The sequence below is a fragment of the Mesocricetus auratus genome, unplaced genomic scaffold (assembly GCF_017639785.1).
Source record: "Mesocricetus auratus isolate SY011 unplaced genomic scaffold, BCM_Maur_2.0 Super-Scaffold_100022, whole genome shotgun sequence".
NCBI classification, from domain to species: domain Eukaryota; kingdom Metazoa; phylum Chordata; class Mammalia; order Rodentia; family Cricetidae; genus Mesocricetus; species Mesocricetus auratus.
The window spans coordinates 28,204,790-28,231,529 of NW_024429203.1; the positions used below are offsets into that span (position 1 = coordinate 28,204,790).

The window sequence follows — 26,740 nt, forward strand, 5'->3', positions numbered from 1 at the left end:
AATTCCAGCACAAGATTCTCAGCAGAGATGGAAAAGAGGGTGTGCTGCATCTGCAAGGGTATCAGCTTTGGTCTTCAGAGAATTAAGTGACACATAACCTCAGCTTCTATCAATATGTTGAATTGGAAGTGGGAAGAGAGGTGCAGAATTGTACAATGTCCTTTGTCAGTCAGCCCAGGACATTGAAAAGAAAGGTCTTGCCGGCTTTGTACAGCAGTCTTAGCAAATCTATGGCACAAAGTTCCTTTGCCAACAGGGATCTGCACTGTTTGGATCAGGTCCACTTCAGTTATCTGAGTTGTGTCTGGGAGCTAAAATATGCTTCCAGCAAGGGAAGGAAGGGCCAAGGAAAGTCATCTATGCCTACAGCTCTGTGCATCTCTTTCTCTCAGAGATGGATGCCCTGGTGTTCCCTTCTGGCCTGTAAATAGGGGACACTTGTTGGTCAAGAAGCTGCATCCTAGGAGATGATACACATTAATGGGAGTGACAGGAGACTGTCCCAGAGATCCCAGAGACACCCAGTGTATTGGAGATGCTAGATTCCAGGACTCCATTTCTTGTAGGCTGACAGTGAATATCTTAGTGTCTATTTTCATATGTCAAACAAAATCTTTACCCATCAATCTGTATTAGGGACAACGAGAGCATGAAGTTATTCTTGCAGGTATCTCTAAAAGGCTGGCCTGATTTGCTTGTTACTCCTTAATGCCTAAAGCACAATGTCATTGAAGGGAGAAAGGTATGAAAGTCTACACATGGTCTTGTCAACTGTGGGATGAATTGTGATGATGATTTGTGACCTGGATCAGGCTTGTCCAGGGTCTTGATATACACATAATTCTCAGGAACTCAAGAGAACACGACCACATGGAAAGAGGCAAGGAGAATCACACGGATAAGAGCATTAGCATGAAAGCAAGGGATGAACAGCATTTGCTCAGAAATGTCTAGAGACAAGCTCCGTGAAAGGCTGTACATTTTTAAAAAATCTGGTCTCCCTGCCTACATTTCCCTGTTGGAGATTTCTGTCACTTAATGATGTCATCACACCAGTAGGCAATCCTCTATAGGGATTTCTTATTTTGTAGTGGCTCACTGCAAGTTTGATGATGGCATTCTCTACCAGCTGTCCAGTTATCCCTTGGAGGATACACCGGTAGACACCAGTGTGATTGGTTTATCTCAACCTGAAATAATTTCTTCTAGCACAGGAACACACCCATAAGACACCCCAACCAAAAGTCCTACTGAACACTCAGGCTCCTTCAGAGGGAGCAGTGAGGTCAGGTAAGAGTGAAACAAGAATACTACAGCAACTAGATCTTTCTCTCTCTCTCTCACTCTAAGAAAATGTTTGTGGCTCTAATTATTCTCAGCAAAACAGTTTTCTCTCCTTTCCCAGATGAAAGCATTAAGACTTTCAGAGCATTCAGAAAGAACCTTGCCACAACACAAGCCAGTCTTTGCACTCATCTGGCCTATGGTCTTCATCTCTGAATAAGTCAAATAGGAGAAAATGGAACTTCTGAGCCCCATGGGCAGCGTTCACTTGAAAGTCAATTATGTCCAAAGTAAAACATTCAAGATAAAAGACACTTCTGGAAAATAGAGTGGGGGTGTGTGCTTTCCTGGGAGTAAACCTATTATTTCTACTTATAATGATAATCCATTTAAAAACTCCTTAATGTTCCCTGATAAATCTCAGTGACTCTTCAGGCCAGGTCTAGCTCAGAATGACAGGGGAAGACACACAAGGCAAAGCAGAATGAGCCCTGTAGCTGCAGAAGTGGCCCCATCATTAACCCCTCCTCCCTTCTTTCCCCAATGTCAATGGGACCACAGTTTGGGGGCAATAAAACACCCAGCCTATGACAACACTAAATGATTTCAAGGTCACAAGAAGGAAGCATTACAGTGGGGATATGTGCTTTAACTACAGTCCCTATGTTATGTCATCGAGGAAGGCATATTACAGAGATGAACTAGATTTGCTGATGGTAGACTATTCAGGTGCAGAAATGAATATCCCTGCCAGGGGACAGGTGGACACCTTTTAAATATTAAGCGTCATATATGGTTATGACCTGAACATGGGCATTATGTATTCTGAATGGTTATCACCCAGAAAGACTAAGAAGGTATACTCACTGAATTCAAATACAGAGTCTACTGAACCACTGGATTGTCTTCTGTGATTATAGTTTTGGGTATTAAGGCTCCATTTGGAGAAAGACACAAAAGGGTCTTTAATAGAAAGCATTCACAAATTATATTTTTGAATCTCATCTAAAGACCGTTGGGTGCTCTCTGTTTCTCTCTCTCTCTCTCTCTCTCTCTCTCTCTCTCTCTCTCTCTCTCTCTCTCTCTCTGTGCGTGTGTGTGGTATGTGTGTTTGTGCATCTGTGTGCTCATGCACATACGTATGCCTATGTGGAAGCTAGAAGTCAAACCCAAGTGTCATTCTTCAGGAACCATCCCCCTTGTTTTTCAAGAAAGAGCCTCTCACTGGGATGTAGGGCTCACTGATCAGGTTAGACCAGCTGGACAATGAGTTCATTGATCCACTTGTGTGTTCCTCCCCAGTGCTGAGGTTACAAGCACAAAACACCATGCTTAGCTTCTAATATAAGTGCTGACAATCAATAAGAGGTCCTTGTGCTCACTTTCCTGACTGAGCTCTATCTCCCTAGTCCCAGGGCAACTGGTTTTTAATGTTCCAATTGGTCACTTATAGGCACACAAACCTGGTTAAAAATGGTAAGTGTGATTATATAAAGGGTCTTCACGTACAGCAATGAAATACAAAGGTTAATGCTTAGCTTCAGTTTTCAACCCCCAGTCCCATGTCACCTAAACTGAAACAAACAGGCAAGGAAATTCCAAAGGCTAAATGCCACTGACTTTATAAAACATAAACCCATTTGTGCCAAATCACTCCAATCTTACGAATTTAATGCTCCATAAAAATAACAGATAAGTTGAACTATTTGGAGAAACCAGTGAAAGATGTCGTTGGCATTGCTTTTGACAGGAAATGCAAGGTGATACTTTACCAAGCCCAGTCATTATCAAGTAAGTGAGCAACAAGATGCGTTGAGCTGGAAAGGGATGGGCTGAGTGGGTTTTAGATCACTCACTCTGTGACTTTATGGTCTAGAGCCACAGCCAACAGAGGAGAGTTATTTTTTTTATTTTTATTATTTCAAAATGCCTGGCTTGGGAATTGGGGCAATTTATTTCTATCAATACAATTACCTGAGTATGGTTTTACCAGCACCAGCAAGAGAATATGATCCTGTTTTAGGAAATAATAAGGATTTGTCCTCCACTCCCAACACAGCTTGCTTGCTCATCCTAAAAAATGACACTATTGCTAGGTGATGTCTACTGCTATGGGCCTAATCTTTAACTAAAGTGCTCATTAGGTTAGCAAGTCTGGTTATTGACTGTGACGGTGAGTTAAACCGAAATGCTTTCAGAGCTAGAGACTGGCTAGCGGTCAGGTAAGCTATACCTCTTGCTTCTCTGGTCGAGTCCACGAAGCCTGGAGAGAACAAGATATAAAACACAACAAGAAGGCAGTAAAATGTCACATGTTGCTTTAGAGAACTCATACTGCTTCCGTGCACATGCAGCTTTTCTTAACTCAGAAAATCTCAAGGCCCACTTTCATTGATGTGACCATCCCCCAAATTTAGTTCAGAAGTTAGCTGATGTTCAGCTCCCCCTCCACCTTCTGTACATTAAGATGTCCAAATCCAAGGTGAATTAAACTCTGTAGATAGATGTATATGTGGATACAAGCACACATATTCAACTTCTCCTATGCAAAGCATCTTAAACAGTCTTCATAATAGTTGAAGGCACTATCTGTTCTTATCAAACAATCTAGGGTTACTGAGAGGGCAGATTTTTTCCCTCTGTATGTTTCAGACAGATTATCCCACATGTACTAAAGCCAATTAAAGCTCATGCATTTTTACAACTCAGCATGCATTTAATTAAAAGCTATTTTTTTAAAACAAAGGAACAAAGCAAGGAGCAGAGAGACACAGTGAGTGTGTGAGTATGAAGTCTTTGAGACTATAGGTCAGGAAGCTTTGAGGATACTAAATCCTGGGTGGTGCAGTGGGGCTTTGTTACTTAAAGTTAGAAAGGTCCCACATGGCATTTGGATGGAAGCATGAACCCTCTCCATCCAACTCACCACTTGTGAGAAAGTGAGAGAAGTCACACACTTGAGGATTTGGAGAACTTCCGGCTCAAGGCTAGATTTGTTAATGTACCCAGCACATAAAATCTGTTCTGCTTGACTTCTCTATTTTCAAACTCTGAGTCAACGACATCAAAGTTGTATTGGCCCTTTCATTGGATGGCCTTCCTGAATGACTGTACTTGATGTTCAGATGGCAAAGGACACAGAGATGCTAGAAACAGGGAATGCGAATGAGTTAGCAAACGGTAAGTTCATTAAACGCAAGGTGCTTTTGTGGGACACAAGGATGGAAATGTTGGGTTACATTACATGATGTTGGGATGAAGGAGGAAGTGAGAACAAAGAACATGCATAGACCAAAGTCACAGTGGGCCAACATGTCAGCTATAGTTGACAATTCTACAATTCTAGAAAGCTTGTTTGTCACATGCCAGGGCTGTGTCATCAAGACTTTTACTTTTTAATGGAGCTATATCATACATGGTTATTTATTTCCAAACTGGAATCTTCAGTGTCTCAATACAAAACCACTAGTGTTCTATGGTTTTTAAAATAAGCTGTTGCTAGGGACATAAGTTCCTAATAGCCTGATTCTTCCCTCTGTGCCTGGTGAGATGTAGTAAATTTCTGTCTTGGCTCCAACATTTTGGTAAAGGTTTGGCCTTTTAAAGGCGATCTGATATTCAAATCTATGTACTTAGGAAACAAATTAGGCTATGATTAATCTGCTCCAAATGTTGTTAGTTTTTGTTTGTTTCAATACTTATTTTGTTATTTTATATAATATATATATGTATATATATAGTAGTTTATATGTATGTAAGTTAAAGCAAAGCACTTCTATACTTATATTAAGCATTCCCTAAATACATTCACCCAATCTTAGATCAGTCTCTGATCACTCTATGCAAAACATTTCCTGATGTTTAAAAGTGGGCCCTGAGCTTGTACCAATCAGGGACTCTCCCTAGTGAGAAGAAAGGTTGGGCTTTGAAAGAATTCAGAATTTCAAAAGATCTCTCTTATCTGCACTCTGTTCTGATCTCAGCTCCTCACACACCCCTCTTCAGCGTCATCTCAAGGCACAGAAACATTCAAATAGCAAATGATGGATGTCGTTTTTTTTATGCCAGAGGTCAGGTACACAGATCATAATCTTGGGTCTCGCTCAATATGTAAATGGTGCCTGGAATTTAGCAACACTCAAACACCTGACGATATTTATGAGGAGTCTGTATAGGATGAGGAATTACATGGCACAGATGCATAATCTTCTAAAGTATCACAAACACCTTCGCACACGTGTGAAAACCAACCCACAATGTTATTCACTTTTTCTCGGGATAATAATGATTGCTAAGGAACAGATCAACATATGGATATCTGATTTACCTCACTGATGTCAATCATCCAAACAATCGCACTTAGCTATTAATAGTAGCTAACCTAAACTAGCTCCACTTGCTGAGGCTTAATGGATTGATGAGACTTTCTCCAACAAAGATGAGACTTAGTCCAGAGACACAATCAAGAGTATGCCATGTCTATACTCATTTTGAATTCATTCCTTCTTTCCATTATAAGAAAGAACAATTCTGATATTCTATTAGCAAGTCACTCCAGGTCTATAGGTGAAACCCTTGCCTCTCTCTTCTAATGAGAAGGGCAGTGCTATAGTCAATCAATGATGTGGAAGACAAAGCTGCTTTAATCCATTTATAGTCCTTGCTAAAGGAACCCGAACCTCCAACAAAAGCTACTGGAATTACAGAAGACCACTGTTGCACTGTGACATCAAGTCCATTACTTTTGGAGCCATTGACTTAGAAGGAATCTGAGGTCTCCGAACTGGGACCTGGTCCCAGTCAATATTTGCATCAGTGACTTAGATATTTTGAATAAGGACTCACATAAGTCTGGAAACCATGCTAAGACAAATGTTAGGTGAGAGCTGCACCAGGAAAGCTGCTGAATTACCTGCACTTGAACACTATGCTTAGTGCTGTGGCCCCCACTGACTGTCTTATCTTATTACTTTTAACATGCAGATATAGCATAAGGGGACTGAGCAGAAATACTCCAACTTCCAGATTGTAAGACTTAAATTATAGACTTAAATATTCTAGGTGACCATGATATGACATGATTCAAGGGCTAATGCTACTTTGACTACATGATATGTCTAGATCAAGATGACAAACCCACTGAGATCTATTCAGGTTACTGGGGGACAGTAAGATTTTATTGAGTGCTAGTAATCTGAAGCTATCAAGTTATGGGACAACTATCTGGGTGAAGGATACACAAATCATGACATATGACAAACTGGGAAATTCTGTGTGGCTGTTAAAGGGAGAAGAGTTGCAGCTTCTATTTCAGTGACTCGGATTCTGAGTGGCAGAGGTAGAGGGTTCTGAGTAGTTGAAGGGGAAAAGAAAAAAAAAGCCCTTTGTGATACTGTAACCATCACAAGTCAGATGGTAGCTGAGTGACCTGGAAAGGATGCTAGAAAGTGATCCAGGTGGAACCACACAGTTCAAAAAGGGTCTTCCAAAACCATCTCTTATCCTGTGGCTCTATGGTACTTAACGCTGGGGGTGTCATTTATTTCAATAATTAGATAAACGGATACCTTTGTGATATACTCAGCTGAGCATCCTGATTTTATAAATGATTTTCTTCACTCCTATAATTCAATGGTGCTGGTGATCTCAATACATAATTATATATAATGCAACTTTAGGTAGGAAAGAATGAAAGAGGCAATTGCCTTAGTAAAAATGATTGAACTAGGATTCAAGCTGCTCACAGACAGATCATGTTTCATGATTACTAGCCTTCTACAATTTCAGATTAGCATCAAGATTCTTTGATGCCAATATTTAATTAGTAGAAATGGCAAAATTTTCTTACCTAAGATTTTATTTAAGCAAATACATCGATGTAGTAGCATGATGAACCTTTCTGGTAGACTTGTTCTAACATTGACTGACTCGTGGTTCATTAATGTCACTTCAAGCAAACCTGAAACTAGTCTACAATAAAAGGAACTGTGATCTAATCTGTGTTGGGTTTAAATAGTTATCTCAGATCAAGACAGATGATCAATAGAGAAAACTGAGTTGTTAAAAAAGTCAGTCCCAGCTGGGCTTGAGATGGTTTTTTCATGATGTCTTCAGTCTCAATATTTAGGTAGTATGAGTGCATATTAGTTCCTAGCTATTTATTTTCATTTTGTAAAAATGAAATCATAGGTACAAGGCAGAAGTGCCAGCCTATTAAAGACAAATCCCAAGTAGGCACAAATCTTAATAATCCTTCTTGTCTAGTTTAACTGTTGAGCCATTTCTATAAAAGACACAGAACTTAAAAATGTCATTCATCTGAAATAGATGTTTTGTCCTTCACTGTAGGTCAGAGATATATACTGGGTCACTTGGACAATTCTACTTTGAAATCTAATATAGAACGACTGGTCAAGCAGTGGCTGGGTGAATTAAGCCCTGAAATATACATTGGGTCCATGTAACACACAAAGGAAGCTTAAATCTTAGCTGGGAATTTAATTCCAGTATTAATAAAGAAATTATTGAAGTATACACCTCACTTCTTAATTTAGCTGGTTTTTGCAGATCAAACAGCATATGTAAGTTTCAAAAATATTTAGCAGTTCCTCAGTTGAGTTTCTGTTAAGTTGGATTCAACTCTGGGTATAAAGCTTGCAAAGAGAGGAATGGGCTATTTGGAATAGAGCTTTCTGTTCCTTTAGATTTTAATTTGTTTTCTGTCTCTGAGGTAGAGATCAGTTCCTCAAATGCAAATTCTACTTTTAGCCCTGGTGCTTAGTATTCTCCCTTTGGCTTTATTTCAGTGTGTTTCTAGAGATTTTTTTTTGAGCATGGCAGAAGAGTGCATATCTATCATTTTTGACATTCTGGTCAATAGACAATCCATTATACACACTCTTTACAGTTATGGCTATTACTCCTGCATAGGCAACCAAGCTTTGGCCAACTAAAAGTCTATTATTACAGAAGATGCAAAATAATACTGGAGAGGTGCCATAAAATCATTATTTTTCCCCCTTTATATATTGCTTCAGATTGAATTTAGGGCCATTTAGGGCCATGTGTTCTACTGCATTGCTTGTCCTAATGATATCTACACTGCTTTGCAACTTAGCCCTTTCTTCTTCTTCTTTATCTTTTTTTTTGACCCATTATGCAGCAAAGGGCTGCATGATGTGGGGTTGTCACTCCACTATTCATATAGTGCAAGTAATAAGGATAGTTTTCCAATGGCCTATAGATCCATGCACCTTATAGCTAAATGTTCTCAATCATTTTAACTTGCCAGGGAGTTACTACCACATTCTTAAACTTTGGTGAGTACATTACAGAATCCAGGTATAAGTTCCATCATCTAGAAACTGCTAATTATTTTTGCCTTTAGAACAAAATGGAATCCAAATGTGACCAAGAATACAGGCAGACACAAAGGCAACCAAGCTTTTGTGCACAGAGTGCACACAGCATGAGTATATGAGACGCAAGGAAGAGAATTAATAAACTCATCCTAATCATTTTTGTTTGCTGGGTGTGTCTGAGCTAATGAAAACATCATCTGATGCCCCAGAATCTTGCTTGTCCTGGGCCCTCACCGCTCCACAAGCCTGGGCCAGAAATTCACTATTGCTTCCTCCCCAAAACATCTAGCTTGACCACGCCCACTACCAACATGCCCCTGGCAATCGACACAGGGAACAGTGCCCATCCCACTGTGAGAGGATGTAGAGTAGACCACAACCAGGCAGGCTGGAGGAGGGAGGTTGCAGGACTTTACTGTGGCTACGGGTAACCACATCCCATCTTGCCACGTGCCAAAGAGAACTGGGCCTGGGTAGACTCGAGTTGTTTCAAGTCTGCATCCCATAGCCCTGAAACTCTTGGGCGACATTGTACCTTTTCTTCACTGCTGATGTTTCGGGTGGAAGTTCTCCAGGTGATGGAGGGGATGGGGTCTCCTGAGGCTTCACAGGTAAGAGTGACTTGTTCCTCTAGTTCCATGGCTGTCTGATTCTCTACATAGGTGATTTTGGGCTTTGCTGAAAAGAACAAAAAACATTTCGATGAGTTTATCTGGTTACTTGAGTCTTTGGGGTTCAAGTGATAACATGTACTCTTTTATTTATTTATTTTTTCGTATTTCATACCTTTTATTATGAAAACATCTCAATGCTATAAAAATTAAGTTTACAATAAGTATATACTATTAAACTATTATAAGTAAAATTAGACAAGTAACTGTTAAATTATAAGTCATTTTTAAGAAATGAACTCTTAATATTGTATCCAAATATCATAATTTAACATGTACTCTTTTAAAAAGGGTTCTTATTTACTAAATATAAGGCTCAATTCTAGGTATAGTAGCAGACACAGAACTGAGCTGCTAGAGGTTCTGCCAACATTGAAATGACAGTCAGAGAAACAGTCTCTGGAATATACAGACAATAAGGCGTTTGAGGCTTCCTGTAGAATAGTGCTACATTGACTCAAGCCTTCACATGGAGATGGCTTTGGGGCTGGGCCCTAAGGTTTTCAGCAGGTGCAAACTTGGGTGGAATGGAATCATTCTAAGCTCAGAAAAATTCTTGAAGGAAATAAAAGGAGCAAAAGGAGATGAAGGGGGAGGTAGGAATGGAGAGGGGGAGGAAGATGAGGGAGGGGGGTTTCATGGGACAAGAGGACAAGGTTCAGCAGGTGAGATTTTACCCATAAGCCAGAGAAGCTCATGGGTGGAGTTTTGTTGGAGCATGGAGTGGTCACCGAACCCCCAAGAGGATTAGTCTAGGGGGAATTCTAGAGCAGAGAAATCTTGAGATGGAAGCTTTGTTTATGTGCTTCAAGGTAGGCTGAGGACAGAGAGGAGACAGACTGAACTGAATTTCTTTTCCAAATGTTAGAAGTAATGTAAAGAACACACACCTTCCAAAGCTGAGTTAAATGTGAAAACATTAGAGAAAATTGAATTTTCCTAATTTAAAACAATTATACTCAGAAATTGCTGAACCTTCCATAGAAGAGAAAAGGCTGCACAAACAACTTATTTCACCACTAGAAACAAAAGCGGGGTTAAAAAAAAAAAGACATAAAGCCAGAATGGCAGGTAGCTTTTGAAATCTCTACATTTCTTTTCTACCCAAATCCATAGTAACTGCAAGTCAGCTAAGAAAATTTGGTCTGAAAAGATCTATATTGAAGTCTTCCATGATACTTCAATAAACTGAAATCAGTGACAAATGGCCTTCTTCCAGACAAAAATCACCTGGATAGTTCATACGGCTTCTTAACATCACCCACAGGACACTTAACAAATTATTTTCTTGTGGCTGGCACATGGACAAACGTTAATCCTGTATGGGCAAATGATGTTGAGATGATGGAATCCATGAGCTTTATGTCTTACCTTAATAAAGATGTCTTGCAGGAGGTCACAACTTACATCATATGCAATGAGGGTTCACTACTATCAAATCCTAACTTTTAGAGGGTAAAGTGAGGCAAAGCAAAATTAAGATGAAATAGGACTTGAATTTCTAGGCTACCAAAGTGACCAAATGAAAAGGAAAGGGACAACAGATGTCAGAGAACAACAGATAATCCCAGCACTGGGGAGGCAGAGGCAGGTGTATCCCTGTGATTTCGAAGCCAGTCTGGTCGTATAGAGAGTGCTAGGACTTCCAGGACTAATCAGAGAGTCTGTCTTTTAAAAACAAAACAAAACAAACAAAAGAGAAAAAGAAAACCCCATACACAGATTCTCTAAACAGTGACTCGGGGGCTGGAGTTAGCTGGTTATACCAATGGCCGAATTTCTGGGAACTGAAACTTAAGAGCCTGAGACTTAAACAGTGTTTTTGACCTTCTCCTGGTCCTCAGCACTTTGTCTTTGTCAGAGAAAAAGTAACAGAGGAAGAGTCAGGTAACATCTATTAACATTTGGTTTATGTGTCCCTATCTCCTAGATGGATACAAAGATTACATTCTACAAGTGCTTAGAAAAAGAGAAGCCACATTCTTCTGCACTCTTATTGAGCACAGTTGGGTTATTTGTTTGTTTGTTTGTTCTGTTTTTCTCATTTTGTTTTTACAGGGACTCACTATACAATTCTGGATAGCTTATAATTTGGTATGAGACCAGTGTGGCCTCAGACTCACAGAGATCCACTTGCCTTTGCTTTCCAAAGTACTAGGAATAAGGTATAAAAACATGTGCCAGCAACACAATATTACCGAACACTAATTCTGCATAGGCTACAGAGTTTTGGAAGGGATGATTCCATCCTGTTCCCTGAAAGCAGTACTATTGTCAGTGCTTGAGGAAGGCAGAGACATTCAGGTGTTGAGGTTTAGAAAATGCCCCCAGGGGCTCACAGGTTTGAACACATGGCCCTTGTTGGTGGTGCTCTTTGTGAAAGTTATGGCAGTTGTAGGAGGTAGAGCTTTGCTGGAGGAAGTACATCACTGGAGCCAGAGATTTCATAACCTGACCCACTTCCTGTTCCGTGTGTGTGTGTGTGTGTGTGTGTGTGTGTGTGTGTGTGTATGAAGTGTGATCTCATTGCTTCCTGATTTCTAGGATGGCCTTGTGCTCCTAATGTCACATCTTCCCAATCACAATGGACCATATCCATTTTGGAACTGTAAGCCAAAATAAGGCCCTTTCTCTTCTAAGTTGCTTTTTTTTTTTTTTTTTTTTTTTTTGGTCTGAGGATTCTATCTAAGCAACAGAAAATAAACATAATAAGGATGTTCTAAGCAATTACATGAGATAGAAAACACTATTGGGCAAAAGGGACATACACAGAATATCTCCTGCTTGTAAAAGATTCTCTCCCTCTGTATGCTAGCACCAAGAGGGACCTCTCCACGTTTCATCTTCTCATGGTCCTGCTTGAGCTCTTGGAGTTTACATCATTCTTTTGTTGCCTCTCTGTCTCTCTGAGACCCAGTGCCTCCAATGGTTGCCGCTCTCCTTGTATGAGCTACTTCTCTGTGGCTGTGATAAAACACCAGGGCCAAGACAATTTATAGAAGAAAGAGTTTGTTTTGGCTTATAGTTCCAGAGGGATGGAGTCCCTCAGGGTGAACTCCTGGCAGAAGCATTAGGCAGAGTATCAGGAGGAAAAAGTTGAAAGCTCACATTTTTTAAACCAAGCAGAGACAAGTGGAGGCAAGGTAAGGCTATACATGCTCAAGTCCTACCCCCTTCCCAGTCCCCCAAATAGTGCCAACAACTGGGACCAAGTGTCCACATGCCTGAGTCCATGGGGGCATTTCTCATTCAAACCATCACCCTCCTCTCTATCCTGTGAGTATCAGTCCACTGCTCTGCAGTTTGCCACTCAGCAACAACCGTGTCCACTCCAGTGCCAACGGTTTCTAGGAGCCTAGTCCAAGGAGACCCTGAGACTTTCTCCTCCAGCCCTCAGTGGCTGATTTGCTTTAGTCACAGGACTCAGGTAACTAAGACTTCTGCTATCACCGAACTTGCCTCAGCTCATCGCATCAGGTGACATCAAGATCATTATCACAGGCATAATTACCTGCAGAGGCAAACATATTTTTCAGAAGGACTCACAGAGGACGGTGATAGAACTTCACAGCCAACATAGAATGCAGTTACTTAAGGAAAGGAGCCCTTAGCTGATAACCAGGGCAACACATGCCAGAGCAGGTCTCTATCATGGGGTGTCATTCAGTTATGACAATAACAGTTTCTGTTTTTGTCGTGTTCTTTACATACTGACTGCTACTCTCTCTGAAGCTATCAGAGGTTTGATCTTTTCTTTGCTACCCAAGATGTAGGTCTCTTTGCCCTTCAACACCATTATTGCAGAGCAGAACTTCCCAATGTACCTCAGGGATCTCCCATGACAGTAATCTAGAAGGGAAAGGATAGTGCACAAAGAAAGATACCCTAACTATCGGGCTGTATTTCATCAGGCTCTTTGATTTCATACTAGTTGCCTCAACCAATTGGGGAAACCAAGAGAAGGAGAAGGGAAAAAAGGATTAGAAGGCAGAAAAGAGAGAGAGGAGTTCAAGAAAGCTGAATGAGCTCTCCTTGCAGCATTGCAGAGGATGCTGATTCTGGGTTTGATACACTTGTTGCAGGTTCATGATTTCCTTGCTTACCTCTCTAAGAGCCAAACCACTCTCCTCTGCTTGCCCCACTGTGCTGTCTAGAGAACACCCATCATCAGTCTTGGGAAAGAAACTGTGGTGTGTGTGTGCAGATGCAGATACACAGGGGTGTAGGAGTTATTGTGTTCATTCTGGACAAAGACTGGGGAAACAAATCTTGTTCTGCCTATTCTCCATCCTAATTTCTCCTTTCCTTCCCACTTCCCCTGGTCTTATCCATTGTGTTCATTCTCCTGTGACCCTACATGACTCCTAATTTGCTGCCTGTTCTTCCTGAAAGTCAATCATTGCCACCAAAGGGGCCTGGAAGAGGAACAAGAGCTGTTCTCAGACATGCATGAAAGAGCTGAATATGGTCCACAGAACAGCTTCTTAAATGCTGTGTTATGACCCTATGAAGTTCCATGATCGCAAAGCAGAAGTTACAAAAAAGTTTGGCAATAGTAAAATGTTTCTGGACATAAAAAGACCAGAAATTAATTCGAAATCAAATGCACAGTGAATCTAAGTTGCTCCTGGCAGAATTTGCCCATGTTGTATTGTGTGACTTCACTGCAGCCTTGGTTTTGAACACTCAGCATGTATATGCCATCCCACCATACAATGCCAACAAACACTGGCTGTAACAAAGCCTCAGGCTCACATTCAAGACCATTGTACATTATGAATTGTAGTGTTTTTACTACACATGAAAGTTTTCTGCTCTTACAGAAACATAACGGCTTAATTATGGAAAACAATGACTTCAAATATTTTCCTACCATCATTCCTCTGCATGTAAGTATTAAATTAGTGTATCTTTGGATAGTATTGTGTTAGAATGCTTGATTTTAAACATTGCTGTTTGAGTTGCTGAATTGAATTTCACAGAAAAATTATTCAATGAGTTTTGGCTTGGGATTGGAGATAGAATTTCCAACAATTTTTGAAATGGTCTTAAACAAATGTCTGCCATTTTGTACTGTGTATTTATGCAAAGTGGTGTTCTCAGCCTTGATGATTATAAACAAAAACATCAAGCAACACTGAAGAACATTGAAGACATTCTATATTTGGTAATATAAAATATTCAGCCAAGATTTAATTCTTTATTAAATAAACAAGCATGCCCACCTCATTGGTATGCAAACATGCTTTAGGTTTTTAATAAGTGGAAAAGTATATGTATTCCAAAACCATAATTCTAAAATAAGGCTCTTTAAAAATGCCTCAGGTAAAGAGGACTTGCAAGTGGAAAGCATGCAGAGAACCTTTGAGCAGTATTGTGGCCGAGGGACAGCACATATTCCTGTGCATTTTCTACGAGTTCAGATTTAGCACGGGTGCTGACCCCATTGCATGGCGATGCAGCCATCACTGTTTTCTCTGGGTAGGGACCCAGAAGGCATTGTTTTGCTTTGAATTGTGGTTCCTTATGAGCAGCACCTGAGCTCTCTATAAAACAGAGCTCATTTGTAAAACAGGGCAATAACTGAGTCTACCTCAGGGGGCTGTGACGAGGAGTGCAAAGGCTAATTTGTGGCTGTGTGACATTGTGTGGAATAAATGCTCCTTCTGTGCTGTGTATTGCTGTTACTAGTATTACTTTATGGCAGCAGAGCTTTTAAAGGTTCCCCATGGACGAGAGAGGACAACTTTATCCCACGATCACCTCCCTAATACATGGGTCATGCTTTAGTCACGTGAACTAATGGCCATTCCTCCAATTATTCAACTGCTCCTGCCAACTGTCCTAGGTGCTGGAGGCATATTGTAAGTCAACCAACCAGGCAGAGTCCCTGCCCGCAGCAGCCCCCACACAACACAGCATGTGTTTTCCAAGTAATGCCCAAAGCGCTTGTCCCACCATTCAAAAGGAAGCAGCGTATCACTTTGATGACTCACCTGTGCTAGAGAGGATAGGAAGTCTTTTCCTATAAAACACCATCACACCGTTGCTATGGAGTCATTATAAGGGGCTGCCATTTAAAATGTCAGCACTGGACAGCTACACGTGTCTGTGAATCTACTGATGAGAAGAGACTCCATGATGTTTTATTTTAAACCTGGCAATGGCTGTATCCACAGTAAGCACTCAAATGGATAGCGTTGATTGACACTATCTATTCTCTTCTGTATGCTTATATGTTTATCTCTGTCTTTGTGCTTCTCGGAGTCCAATTCTACTTATCTCTCTAGCCACCCCATCTAGCTGCAAGGTGCTCAATATTTCTTAAATGAAGGGATAAATTAACAAATGTGCCTGCCCTCCTCTATAATCTAGAAAGCAGAATGATGGGGGAGGGGTGGATTAGGTATTTGCTTTGCTAACGGGAGGATCTTAGTCTGATCCTCTGATCTACGTAAAACAAACAAACAAAAAACCTGGGCACGTCAGCTATATTTGTAATCCCAGCATCTGTGGAGTTGAAGACAGATGGATCCCCAGAGCCTAGCCAAATTAGCAAGCAGCAGCTTAATGAGAACCCTGTATCCCCAACAAGGTGGACAGTACCTGAGGAATGAAACCCAAGGTTGACCTTTGGTTTCCATTCTCATGGACATATACATGCAGGTGCACACACACACACACACACACATATATATATGCAACACATGCACACACACATGTTTTTCATGAAGTTTAGTGTTCCTTTCCATGATCTAGTTGTAGACCCAGTTGTCATTGACAGAAAAAATTCATCCGTGATTTTCGACAGCGTGCTTAGACAATTCTCCCCATCAGACTGCATATGCATAAGCAGGTCCTAGCATTGGCTCCTATGTGCATATTTTGTCTGCCTAAGAGGGACAGGCACCAGAGACAGGCACCTCTCTGGCCTCGTGCTCACCAGTATGAGCTGCAGTGCAGTGGTTTACCTGTGCTTTTGTTTTTTTTTTGTTTGTTTGTTTGTTTGTTTGTTTTTTCGAGACAGGGTTTCTCTGTATTGTTTTGGAGGCTGTCCTGGAACTCGCTCTGTAGACCAGGCTGGCCTGGAACTCACAGAGATCCGCCTGCCTCTGCCTCCCCAATGCTGGGATTAAAGGCGTGCACCACCAACACCCGGCCTTAACTGTGCTTTTTAGACAGATACGCAGGCATCTTTAAGAGCCACTAGGGTATACCTTTTTTCACAACATATTCTTTTTTGCACAGGCAGGCTAAAAATGCATTTCAATTCTGAAATTCCTGGAAGTTTGCCGAATTTATAAGGACAAAACAGATGGAGATATGATAGCTTTTTTCCTGTGACTTTCTATGACACACAGTGACACACAGGTCAGTAAAGGAGGCAAAAGAAAAAAGAACTGTGAAGCAACCCATCAGGCACTGATATTTAATAAGGTATTGTGAGTCTGGAGCTGTCTGAAAACCAGGGATAGTCTGGGAGCTCCTAAGAGCTCTGATCCTGTGTCTGTGGGTTTCCCCTGCCATGATCTTGACCCCCTTTGTTCATATAATCCCTCCTTCCTCTCTTCAACTGGGCTCCTGGAGCTTGGCCCAAGGAGCCTGCATGGGACTGACCTAGGCACTCAGCATGTGTAGTTTAGTCTATTTGTGGGGACCCTAGCAGTAAGACCAGGATCTGTCCCTAGTGCATGAGCTAGCTTTTTGGAACCTATTCCCTATGTGGGGGTGCCTGGCTCAGCCTTGATGCAGCGGGGAGGCTCTTGGTCCTGCCTCAACTTGACACGCCATGCTTTTTTGACTCTCATAAGAGGCCTTACCCTTTCTGAGGCATGGATGAGGGTTGTAGAAAGGAGGTGGTAGGCTGGGCAGGAGGAGAGGAGGGAGGGGAAACTGTGGTTGGTATGTAAAATAAAATAAATTAAATTAAATAAAAAAAGAAAACCAGGGATAAAGCAATGTACAAGACAGCCAGCACTCTGGCAATGAACTTTGAACGCTAACGGAGACTGGAGATAAATCATCCCCCATCAAACATGTCAAGAGGATTAGTTCAGGAATTGTTAGGTGCATGAAGACACAGCGAGGCCTGAAGGTGCTCAGTAGGGTGGTAGCTTGGATGGGGAGAGGCAAAAGCAGAGGTGAGAGAAGGAAGACTTCACAGAAATGTGCTTGAGCTGAGGTCTGCACGATGACAAGAAGGCAGCTCAGAGCAGGTCTGTCTTAGGCAATGATACTAGAATGGGAATAGACCCTAAAGCAATGTTGCTGAGACGGGGGCACTGAGACAGGGAATTAGCTTGGTGTGAGCAGAGACAGAAAGGAGGCTGGTGTGGTTGCATGGAGCAGATGGAGGAAAAGCTGGAGCTAGAGTACAAGGCAGGAGTTAGGATATATTGGGCCATGTGATTAATCTGGAATTTACTTCAGCTGCAACTGGAATCTTGAGAAGAGGATTGGCATGGAGGCCATTAGGGCTACCAGGAGTAGAAGAGACTGAGGGGAGCCAAGGTGGGGAGCAAGGAGACAAGCTAGAAGGCTGTGTGCTATTGAGTGGCTTCCTGGACTAAGACTTGGGTGTCAGAGCAGGCAGCAAATGGTTGTCTTTTGGATGCATGCCACAGTAGTGTGGGCATGACTTTCCGAGGGGTAGAGTGTACAGAGTAGGAGGAATTGTGGCTGAACAGTGACCCTGGCCCGCACTGAACTGCACCTACCAAAGACCTTGAGATGGATGGATGCATCTTGCTCGCCAGCCTTGTTCTCGGCAATGCAAACGTACTCAGCCTCATCGTTTTTGTCCACGTTCCTAATGGTCAGCTCAGAACTGTCTTCGTTGAAGATGTGCTTCTCATCATCCTCCTCCTCGATTTCTATGGGTTCCCCATCCCTATACAATGCAAAGGGTGATGCGTCTGAGAGCGGAATTAAGAGGTTTGTTTCTGATTCATTTTCACAGAATGCAGCCTGCACTGATGGGACAGGCTCAGTCTACATAAAGGGGGAAAACCTTTGAGTAGCATTTACTGTTATATGCTTTTTATGCCTCTCTCCAATCTTTGGTGTCTATGCAAAGTCTGTCACTCATAAACGTTTCAAAGAATCAGCCCCACAAGCCACACCCTCTGGACCTGCCTCAACAAGACTGAAAATGGAACAATAACCAAAGGCACAGGGCAAGAGAACTTCCCAGAATAGAACCATTCTTCATCCTGATATTTTAGGAAGCCCATACTCATGCCCCTGAAAAACCCATACACAAGGGGTTCTGTGAGTCCTCTCACCCATGACACAAGGCACAAGTCAGTTTCTTACTTTGTCCAGCTCATGGTAGGCTCTGGGAAGCCATCAGCATCACACACCAGGGTAACAGACTGGCCCAGGTTGGCAGTGGCATTCACGATGCTCTGTCTGGCCTGGACGGTGGGTGGTACTGAAGGAAAGAAGCATGTCAGGGGTAGTTGTACACAACTTAAAAGTACCCGATGGTCCTGAGAAGAGGCATTTTGGGGCCAGCAGGTCACAGAGTTATCACCTGGGGGTTAAGAGACCTGGATGGCTATAACATTAGTGCAAGTGATCTAAACTCACATGACATTCTAAATAATTAATATAAACTGAACAAAAATTTGCCCATAAACATGCATTATTGTTTTTAAGAGTCCAGTCACTATATTATCTCTTAACTCATGTTCATGTGGTATTTGATTTACAGTGGCTATTTGCTGTGATGTTTTTTCTTAATCAATATATGCTATATAAGTATGAGGGTTGGTGGGACTCCATGTTAAAAGGAGGCTCTCCATACTGGTAAAAGCTAGAAAATGCAGTTCCTGGTGCATTGTCAGGTCGGTATGCTTCCGAAAGACACCAACTCAGCAGAGTGACATTTCTCTGCAACTGTGATAAACAACCTTGTGCGCAAAGTGTTTCCACTTAAGGAATGAGAGGGGGAGAGTTTGGCAAGAAAACACATATCAATAACCAAAACAATTCAAATGCGATTTACTTATTTTCTTAGTACTGACATTATAATTTCCTGTAAACATCTTGCAAATGTCAGATCGATGCTATGGGTGTGTTTATTTGACACTGCAAATTAAGATTAATAAGCCCACGGACCATGATGTTGACTATTCTGAGACCTGAATTGATTGTAATATTTTCTCTGCCCATCAAACCAAGGGGACTAACTTCCTAATGATGGTAACATCAAGGACACTGGGGATGAAGAGGGATTTATTCGTAGAATGGGAAAAGCTTTTAGTCCTGCAAGACAATGAAGGGCATTTAATATCTGCAAATGAGGGGAGACACCAAAAACTAGAGTGTCAATGTGAAAATGCCCCCCCAGAGGTTATGGCAGTGAGGAAAACTTCTGCTGAGATACAAGAATGAGTCAGAAGAGGTCTACACCCAAGAGGAACTGGAGGAGAAGGTCTCTGGGGAACCCTGCTTGTAGCAATGGAGAGAACAGGAAGGACAGATCTCCTCACCATTCACAATGACCTGAATGTCCTTGAAGTTGATCTCTCCCCGGGCCAGGATCCTGCCCTCACAGCGGTAAGTGCCCTCATCTGTCTTCTTGATGCCCCGGATCTGCAGGTAGTTGTTGGACAGGACTATGAATCGGACTGGAAGAGACAAGAGGCAGGTTCATCCAAGGTCAGTCACAGAACTCCACAATCAGGCAAGCAAGCAGCAGAGCCTCTTGTTCTTGCCTTTTATTGGTTTTTGTGTTTTGTTATTTATGAGACAGAGTTTCACAATGTAGTCTATTCTGGCCTGGAACTCACTAGATAGCCCAGGTTAGCCACGGGCATGCAACCATTCCCTGTGTCAATTTCTGCAGGCTGGGATTACAGACACATAATCCAATCTGGCTATCTTGTCCTTTTTATCCTCAGGGTTGGGTTTTAGGCTGAAATGAGAAAAGTCACCCCTGGCCCTGAAATACAGCTGAGATCAAGTCTACTGGGAACTACTACAAGTCTTTTGCTCTGGAGAGACAACCAGTTGCCCAAACATACCAGTTACAGATACACGTCTGTTTGGGACCCAGAAATTACATGTGGGTTCTGAGTCCCTGAATCTGTGTTTAGATGGAATGCCTCAGGGAACTGGGGGGGGGGGGAATCTAGGGGGCCTGATGGCTCATGGGAACTCAGGTCTTACCATCTTTTTTCAGGATGACATCTCGGCCTTTGTGTTTCCAGATGATGGTTGGGGGCAGAGAGCTGACCACATCACACACAATCACCGCATCTTCCCCTTCCTTGAACTCCTGTGGGGTTGGTGCATTCTTGAACATGAGCTTCTCTGAAAGACAGCAGGAGCAGAGTGAGGAAACCATACCTTCTCATTAGAACTGTGCTGCTTGGATTTCTTCCCAGACCAGTTTCTACCCAAAATACAGGGGTATAGGAGGGGCCCCTGCTCATCTCAGCAGTGAGTCTTTGATGGAGGCAGAGCAGCTAGCATTAAGAGTAGCACATCTATCCTACAGACTGTGAGGGTCATTGCTTGTTTTTTTGGTCTTCCACTCTGACCCCACCAACTTCCTTGCAGCAGAGAGAATTCTGAAGAGTGAATGGCAATAACGCTATAATAATCAACACCTACCCTCTAGCTGTCACCTATCATGACTTGAGCCAACACTATGCATAGTAAGAAGGCAATAAGATGCTACTGCCAGGCTGGCTTTCAGTGGCAATGGGAACCACCTTTTCTGAGCAGCATCAAGTATTAATACACAATACTCCATCTCACTAGGTCATTGGGCTGTATCACTAGCAAATGTAATGGAATAAAAAGGGGAAACATGAACCCTATGTCTGTCATTGTCACTTATAAGTCATGGAGCAACCCTCTAGGAACTGTGTAGTTTCTTGAGAATGGAAGACAGTCGGAATGTAGACTCTTAAGACTGGTGGAAACCAGCCATATGAGTTCTTGTCTGACCATGAACCATTTGAGAATGTACCAGAACTCTTAGCAATTCAGGGACAGAAAAAGGAGCTACTAGGCCCTTACTGATCCTCCTGTTTCCATGTCTCTGCTTTCGCTACCCACCCATGTATCCAATAAATGTGGGAGTGGAAAGTACATATGAGGGCTCTTACGGAAGATCTTCACGTTGACAGTGGCTTCGGACTGGGTGCCATCCTCGCCTGTGACCACACACTTGTAAATGCCAGCATCATCGATATTGGCATTGTAGATGGTGAGTGTAGAGGAGTCGTCATCGTTCCACACCACAGAGATCCGCTGCTGGTTCGGGCTCAGCTTTTCCCCATTTGGTGAAAACCACGAGATGTCCTTATCTTTGGCTTCTCCTGCCACTAAGGATGAAGAGATTATTTTCAGAACACAGAAAATGAGAAGATTTAGCCCTGCCAGAGTGTCAATGGCTACCTAGTACAAGCTGGCAAAGACTGGAAGGCTGGAAAGGGATCTCCATCACCAACCACTCTGCAGCTCTGCTAATTGTCTGTTTAATTATATAATAACATCTCTTAGAGTTGAAAGAACCCATCAGCTGCCTGTGCCTATGATGTTCTATCCTTGGGGAGGGACAATATTTGCTGTGAACCCACTGTGCCCCATGCACTCAGCTAGGAATGAATGTGTCTTATGGAATGGGAAATAAAGCTCCAGGACCTAGTTGGCCTGAACCAATTGGTCAGGACATAAAGTGTGGAGACTGGTCATCTTCTAAGTTGAAGATAAGAGAAACTGGGTAATTCAAGAGTTAAGATTCCAGCCATTTTGACTGTAGAAATTGTATGAGATACATTCTGATGCCTGCTGCACCAGTCAATCCCTTACAAGCTCTGGGGAGACAGAACATGCCTCCTCTCTCTGGGCACTTGTGAGGGGTACTGCTATTGCTCAGCTGCCTAGGAGCCAGAGTGGGTCAGGGTGAAGGGATCTCTGAGCCAGCATTCCTTCTTTGTTCTACTACCTCTATGGGGGTACCAGCCTGTACTGCCTAGCCCTGTGCAAATGCTTGGTACAGAAATGCCATCTTCCTTTTGGGGCTCATCATGTTTGCAATAAATATCACAATCTGCAAGATGTGCTGTGGGCACTAAGGCTATATCTTCAGATCATTGAAACTGCTGTAATGACAGCATAGCTGGAACAAATGTTTCCATTGGCCACAGTCCTCTGATCAGATGCAAATCACGGTGGCAGTTAAATCTCCTTCCTGCCCAAAGCTGCTTGCTAAATGCCACAGCTCACACCTAGTTCAGTTCATTCCTGTTTCTGTTACATTCCAAATCCCAGGCATGTCATCTACAAATGCCTTGAAGCCTAATTCCACATTATTTCCTCCCTTGGATGTTTCTAGATTATGATCAAGGGTATATTTCCTAAGGAAGCAATAAGAATACCAGCTCCAACATGTTCTGGAGTTGTGCACATGTGTGGTGGTGATGGTGATGGACAGAATGTATTGGGTATTTGGAACAGTCGGGGAAAACCAAGACTTGTATCTTCATAACCAGTGCCATTCATATTCAACGTACTTTCAAAACCTTGGATTTTTGAGGTCTGACTTATTCTAAGAAATAAACTTTAACCTGATCTATGGAAGCTTTCTTTCTAAGTTCATGTTGCATTCCAGAACTGTGCCTATAGATAAAATACAAGACCTGTGATGACTCACTCTCTGGGGTGTATGCTGGTTTCCTACAAACCCATTTGAGATGCTCCAGTGTTGAGCAGAAGCACAGATGGTATGCCATTATAAAGACAGAATCTCTGAGAAGGGTATGAAGTGGTTATACTACTGACCAAGAGGGGAACCATGGCCAGAATTCTAGGCCTGGAACTCCCAGACTCTGATCTGAGCAGTAAGTTTTGGAGACGAACTTTGGGATGTGATGGGACCCAGACCCAGGACACTTGCCTTGACACAGGAAGAATTTGGACTCTCCGACGCTGATTTCTCCTTGGCTGGGAACAATATCCACTTGCAGAGCAACTGAAAAAAAAAAGGAAAATGTTGAGTTCAAACACACATTTAAAAATTTGAGAGCAAACCCCAGAGCTTTCACTCAAAAAATGGGATTTTTCAAACTCATCTTTAAAAAGACTATGAGGTTTATTTGGCTTCTGAGAACTTGCCACTATCAAAGTGACTTTACACGGTAGCCAGAAGTAGACACAGCCCAGACGACTCCTACATGGCACTGCTATCTGCTGTCATGAGTGAAACTGACTAAACAACTATGCTTTGTATTCACAGAAAGAGCCAGCTAGCCAGTTCCTTTTGGGTGTCAGTCTGGAGTGTCTTTAGGGCTGTTAAGAGCAGGCAGCTTGTCACCCCAGAACTATGCAGAGGGATAGCGTGCACGTTCCCTATGCCACAATGCTCCATCACTGTGAATCAGGTCCATGCTGAAGCAGGGAAGCTGTTGAGAGTCCACCTCGCCCTGAACCGTGTAACCATCACGCCTGTGTCCAGAGCTAGAAATACATCAGTATGCCAATCAGTCTGCTGTGCTGCTCAAACCCCCACAGCCCCTGCTTTGTGGAAGTCTCTGCATCCCTTGGCTACTTTCCCTGAATTTTTATTTGAATATCCATACGCTCAGTCTCCCCATGGCACTGATAAGAAAAAAAAAAATACATAACAGCAGATCTCACCAATGTCAGCTTCACTCTGCTTCTCGTTTATCTCCTTAGAGCAGATAACAACTGTTCACGAAAACGCGGTTTTAGGATAGGAAAACAGAATGCTTTATTCATTTGAAATCAACTTCCTTCTGCCTCTGCTCGCTTTAAGCTAATCTGAAAGGCGAAGGCTAGGACACATTGGGTTCTGTGGAGGGAGCTCCTCAGAGTCATTACGAAGCAAGCACATCCCTCTATCCCCCCCCAAATAAAACAGGCTTAGTCATAGAGACTCTGAGCGCTTGCTTCCAACAGCCATTTTCTCTTCACAGTATGATGGAGGGAAAGCTCGTTGCCATGGTGACCGGCTTGCAGGCAGGGCTGGTGCAGCAGCTCTGAGTATGGGCTCATGAGACAAGAGACCACAGTTGTGCTGAGTAGAATACAGGGATCAAAGGGCCTGCCTGGGGCTGGAAAGGGAGTGCACAGGGTGTGTGTGTGGGGGGGGGGCAGAGTGTTGGTGGTACAGCTTTCCTAACCATCCTGACAAGGCAGGTCCAGAGAGATTCAGCAGAAGCTATGGAGGGAAAGGGGTGAAGTAGAGGGAAAAAAATGGAAGGAAGAAAGGGTGAAGGTAAAGGGTTCAGGGTCAAGGAGGGAGGGGAGGGGGCTGAGCTCTCCTCTAAGGATAAGAGGCTGAGCTTGGGCACATTCAAATACTGAACTGGAGGAAATAATAAAATAATCTACAGGGCGCTACGACTTCCACCATGCTGCTGGCAACCAGTCTGGGGATCAGAGCTTAATTCTTACCCAAGAACGTGTCTTCCCCATGTAGCCTCGAACTTTCTGTGCATAGCCCTTGGCACACAGCTGCACTGGGACATGATGCTGGCCAGGGAGGTGTTCACTGGTCCAGACTCAACCAGCTGGGGCTGCTTTCCTCATCCTCTCTAGCTGGACTTAGGTGCTGTTCAGTTCCACACTGTGACATTTGGAAGGGGTCTCAGAGATTGCCCTGGCCTGCCTCGTCACTCTCCAGACAGGGAGGAGCAATGAAGCGATGTCCTTACAGTCATTTCTAGTTGCAGGTTTGTGCTGTGGAGCTCAGGCCTCCTGGTTCTCTAAGCTCTCACTCACTTTGCAGTGCGATCTTCATGAAGAGGGAAGACATTTGCATCGAATGTAAGAGACCAGCAAGGCTGTTTCTTGTGGAGTATAGAAAGCCCAGGGTTTAGCCCCTCTGCTATTCTGAGAGCTTGGGGCCTCATAGAGAGGGCTACAGAACACAGCTATGAATCTGAAGGCCGACCAGAACCTCTCACATTGCTTTTGGTAGCTCACACTTCATGGTATGGACGGTACATTGAACTCCAAAAGCTGTGCCTCCACCATGACTCACCTGAGCACTATTCTTTTGCAGAGTGTCCAGGGCATTGTCTAAAAGCAGAGGCACACTGCTGTCTGCAAAGTTCACGAGCCATATGCTGAGCATTAGCTGTCGGCCTCAACATACGGATCCTGTTACTTCAGTGCCCTCACTGCTGGGGAATATTCTTATTCTGAGCGAAAAAACAACCTTCACTTAAAAAAAAAAAGTTCCTTTCAAGAAAAGAACATGACTCTCGAGGGGGAGTCAGGCTGAAGTGCTTTCATACCCAAATGTAGCCAGGATCTGTCTATGGACAACTGAGAGAAAGAGAAATGCGAATTTCAAAGGAATTCCCAGCTTAACGGGATCCCTCACACACATTTATCATTGGTTCTAAAAACAGAAATCTTCCATGGAGACTGCTAGCCCTTTGCACACAAGGAAAAGAGACTGATTTCTCTCTCAAAGCACCAGACAGGGCTGGGACAGAGAAGCCTGGACGCTCTGGATGTTTTAGACTGTAGTCAGTGGCCGATTATTCTCCTACACATGCCAAACCTTGAAATATTAGGTCTAATAACAAGAAGTGGAAACCCGTAGTCAAGTATAAACTCCAAACTCCTTGCCTCCCCTGCTTGCTCCTTCCCTCCACGCCTTTATTGCTACTTTTCATTGTTTGCAGTAAAATCTCCTGAATTGTGTGTCTCCACGGGAAAGATGAGAACACATCTGTGTATGGGTCCAGGCCCAAGTGGGCACTGCTGAGGAAGGTAATTTCCTAAGTGGGAACAATGCACACCTTTAAAGACACTTGTGCAAGCATTGCTCTCTGATCACGTGTCTCTTGCCCTGCTTTGCTTCAGCCTTCTCTGCATAAACACTGTCATCTAAGCTGCATATGAGATTAATAGTCCCAACCCTAGGTGTTTGGACCTGGGTGGGCTTTGCTGGTTGGGATAACATTGTTCAGCAATTTCCATGTTAAGCCCACCTGTAGCCAGCCTGCACTATCAGGTTTACAAAAGCCATTTCATTATTATATCAATCTGTTAACAGTTCAGAGAGATAAGACAGACAGAGGGTGCTGTATCGTTGGCAGGAGAGGAAACTGTGATGCCGTTTTACTTAGATGGTGAGTAACTCAACCAAAAATGAATGAATGAACATCATCTCATTCAAATAAATGCTTCAGTTCATATGTCTCCATTTTATAAACGCTTTGAGCCTGCGCGCACGCACGCACGTGTGTATGTGTGTGTGTGTTGTATAGGTTAGAGGTCAATCTCAGGTGTCATTATTCAGGAGCCATCTACTTTCTTTTTTGAGAAGTTTGTCTCATTGGCCTGCAGCTCATCCAATTAGGCTAGTCTGGTTGGCTAGCAAGCCCCAAGAATCCACCTGCCTTCACCTCCCCAGCACTGGTATTACAA

At 42.9% G+C, this 26,740-nt stretch overlaps 1 protein-coding gene across 20 annotated transcripts in view; it reads right to left on the reverse strand.

Annotated features, from left to right (window-relative positions):
• The window catches only part of Ncam1 (neural cell adhesion molecule 1), a 291,455-nt gene that overhangs the window by 41,884 nt on the left and 222,831 nt on the right, over window positions 1-26,740 (reverse strand). For 14 of the 20 annotated variants that reach the window (XM_040730274.1, XM_040730278.1, XM_040730273.1 and 11 more), the window contains exons 2-9: window positions 23,232-23,306; window positions 21,439-21,657; window positions 20,492-20,635; window positions 19,813-19,950; window positions 18,632-18,749; window positions 18,034-18,206; window positions 9,181-9,323; window positions 3,518-3,547 (exon numbers count right to left, since the gene is read on the reverse strand). In XM_040730274.1, coding sequence (XP_040586208.1) covers window positions 3,518-3,547; window positions 9,181-9,323; window positions 18,034-18,206; window positions 18,632-18,749; window positions 19,813-19,950; window positions 20,492-20,635; window positions 21,439-21,657; window positions 23,232-23,306 — 1,040 coding nt within the window. The remainder of the gene's footprint in view (window positions 1-3,517; window positions 3,548-9,180; window positions 9,324-18,033; window positions 18,207-18,631; window positions 18,750-19,812; window positions 19,951-20,491; window positions 20,636-21,438; window positions 21,658-23,231; window positions 23,307-26,740) is intronic. The other 6 variants (XM_040730283.1, XM_040730289.1, XM_040730288.1 and 3 more) reach the window with 1 other exon arrangement.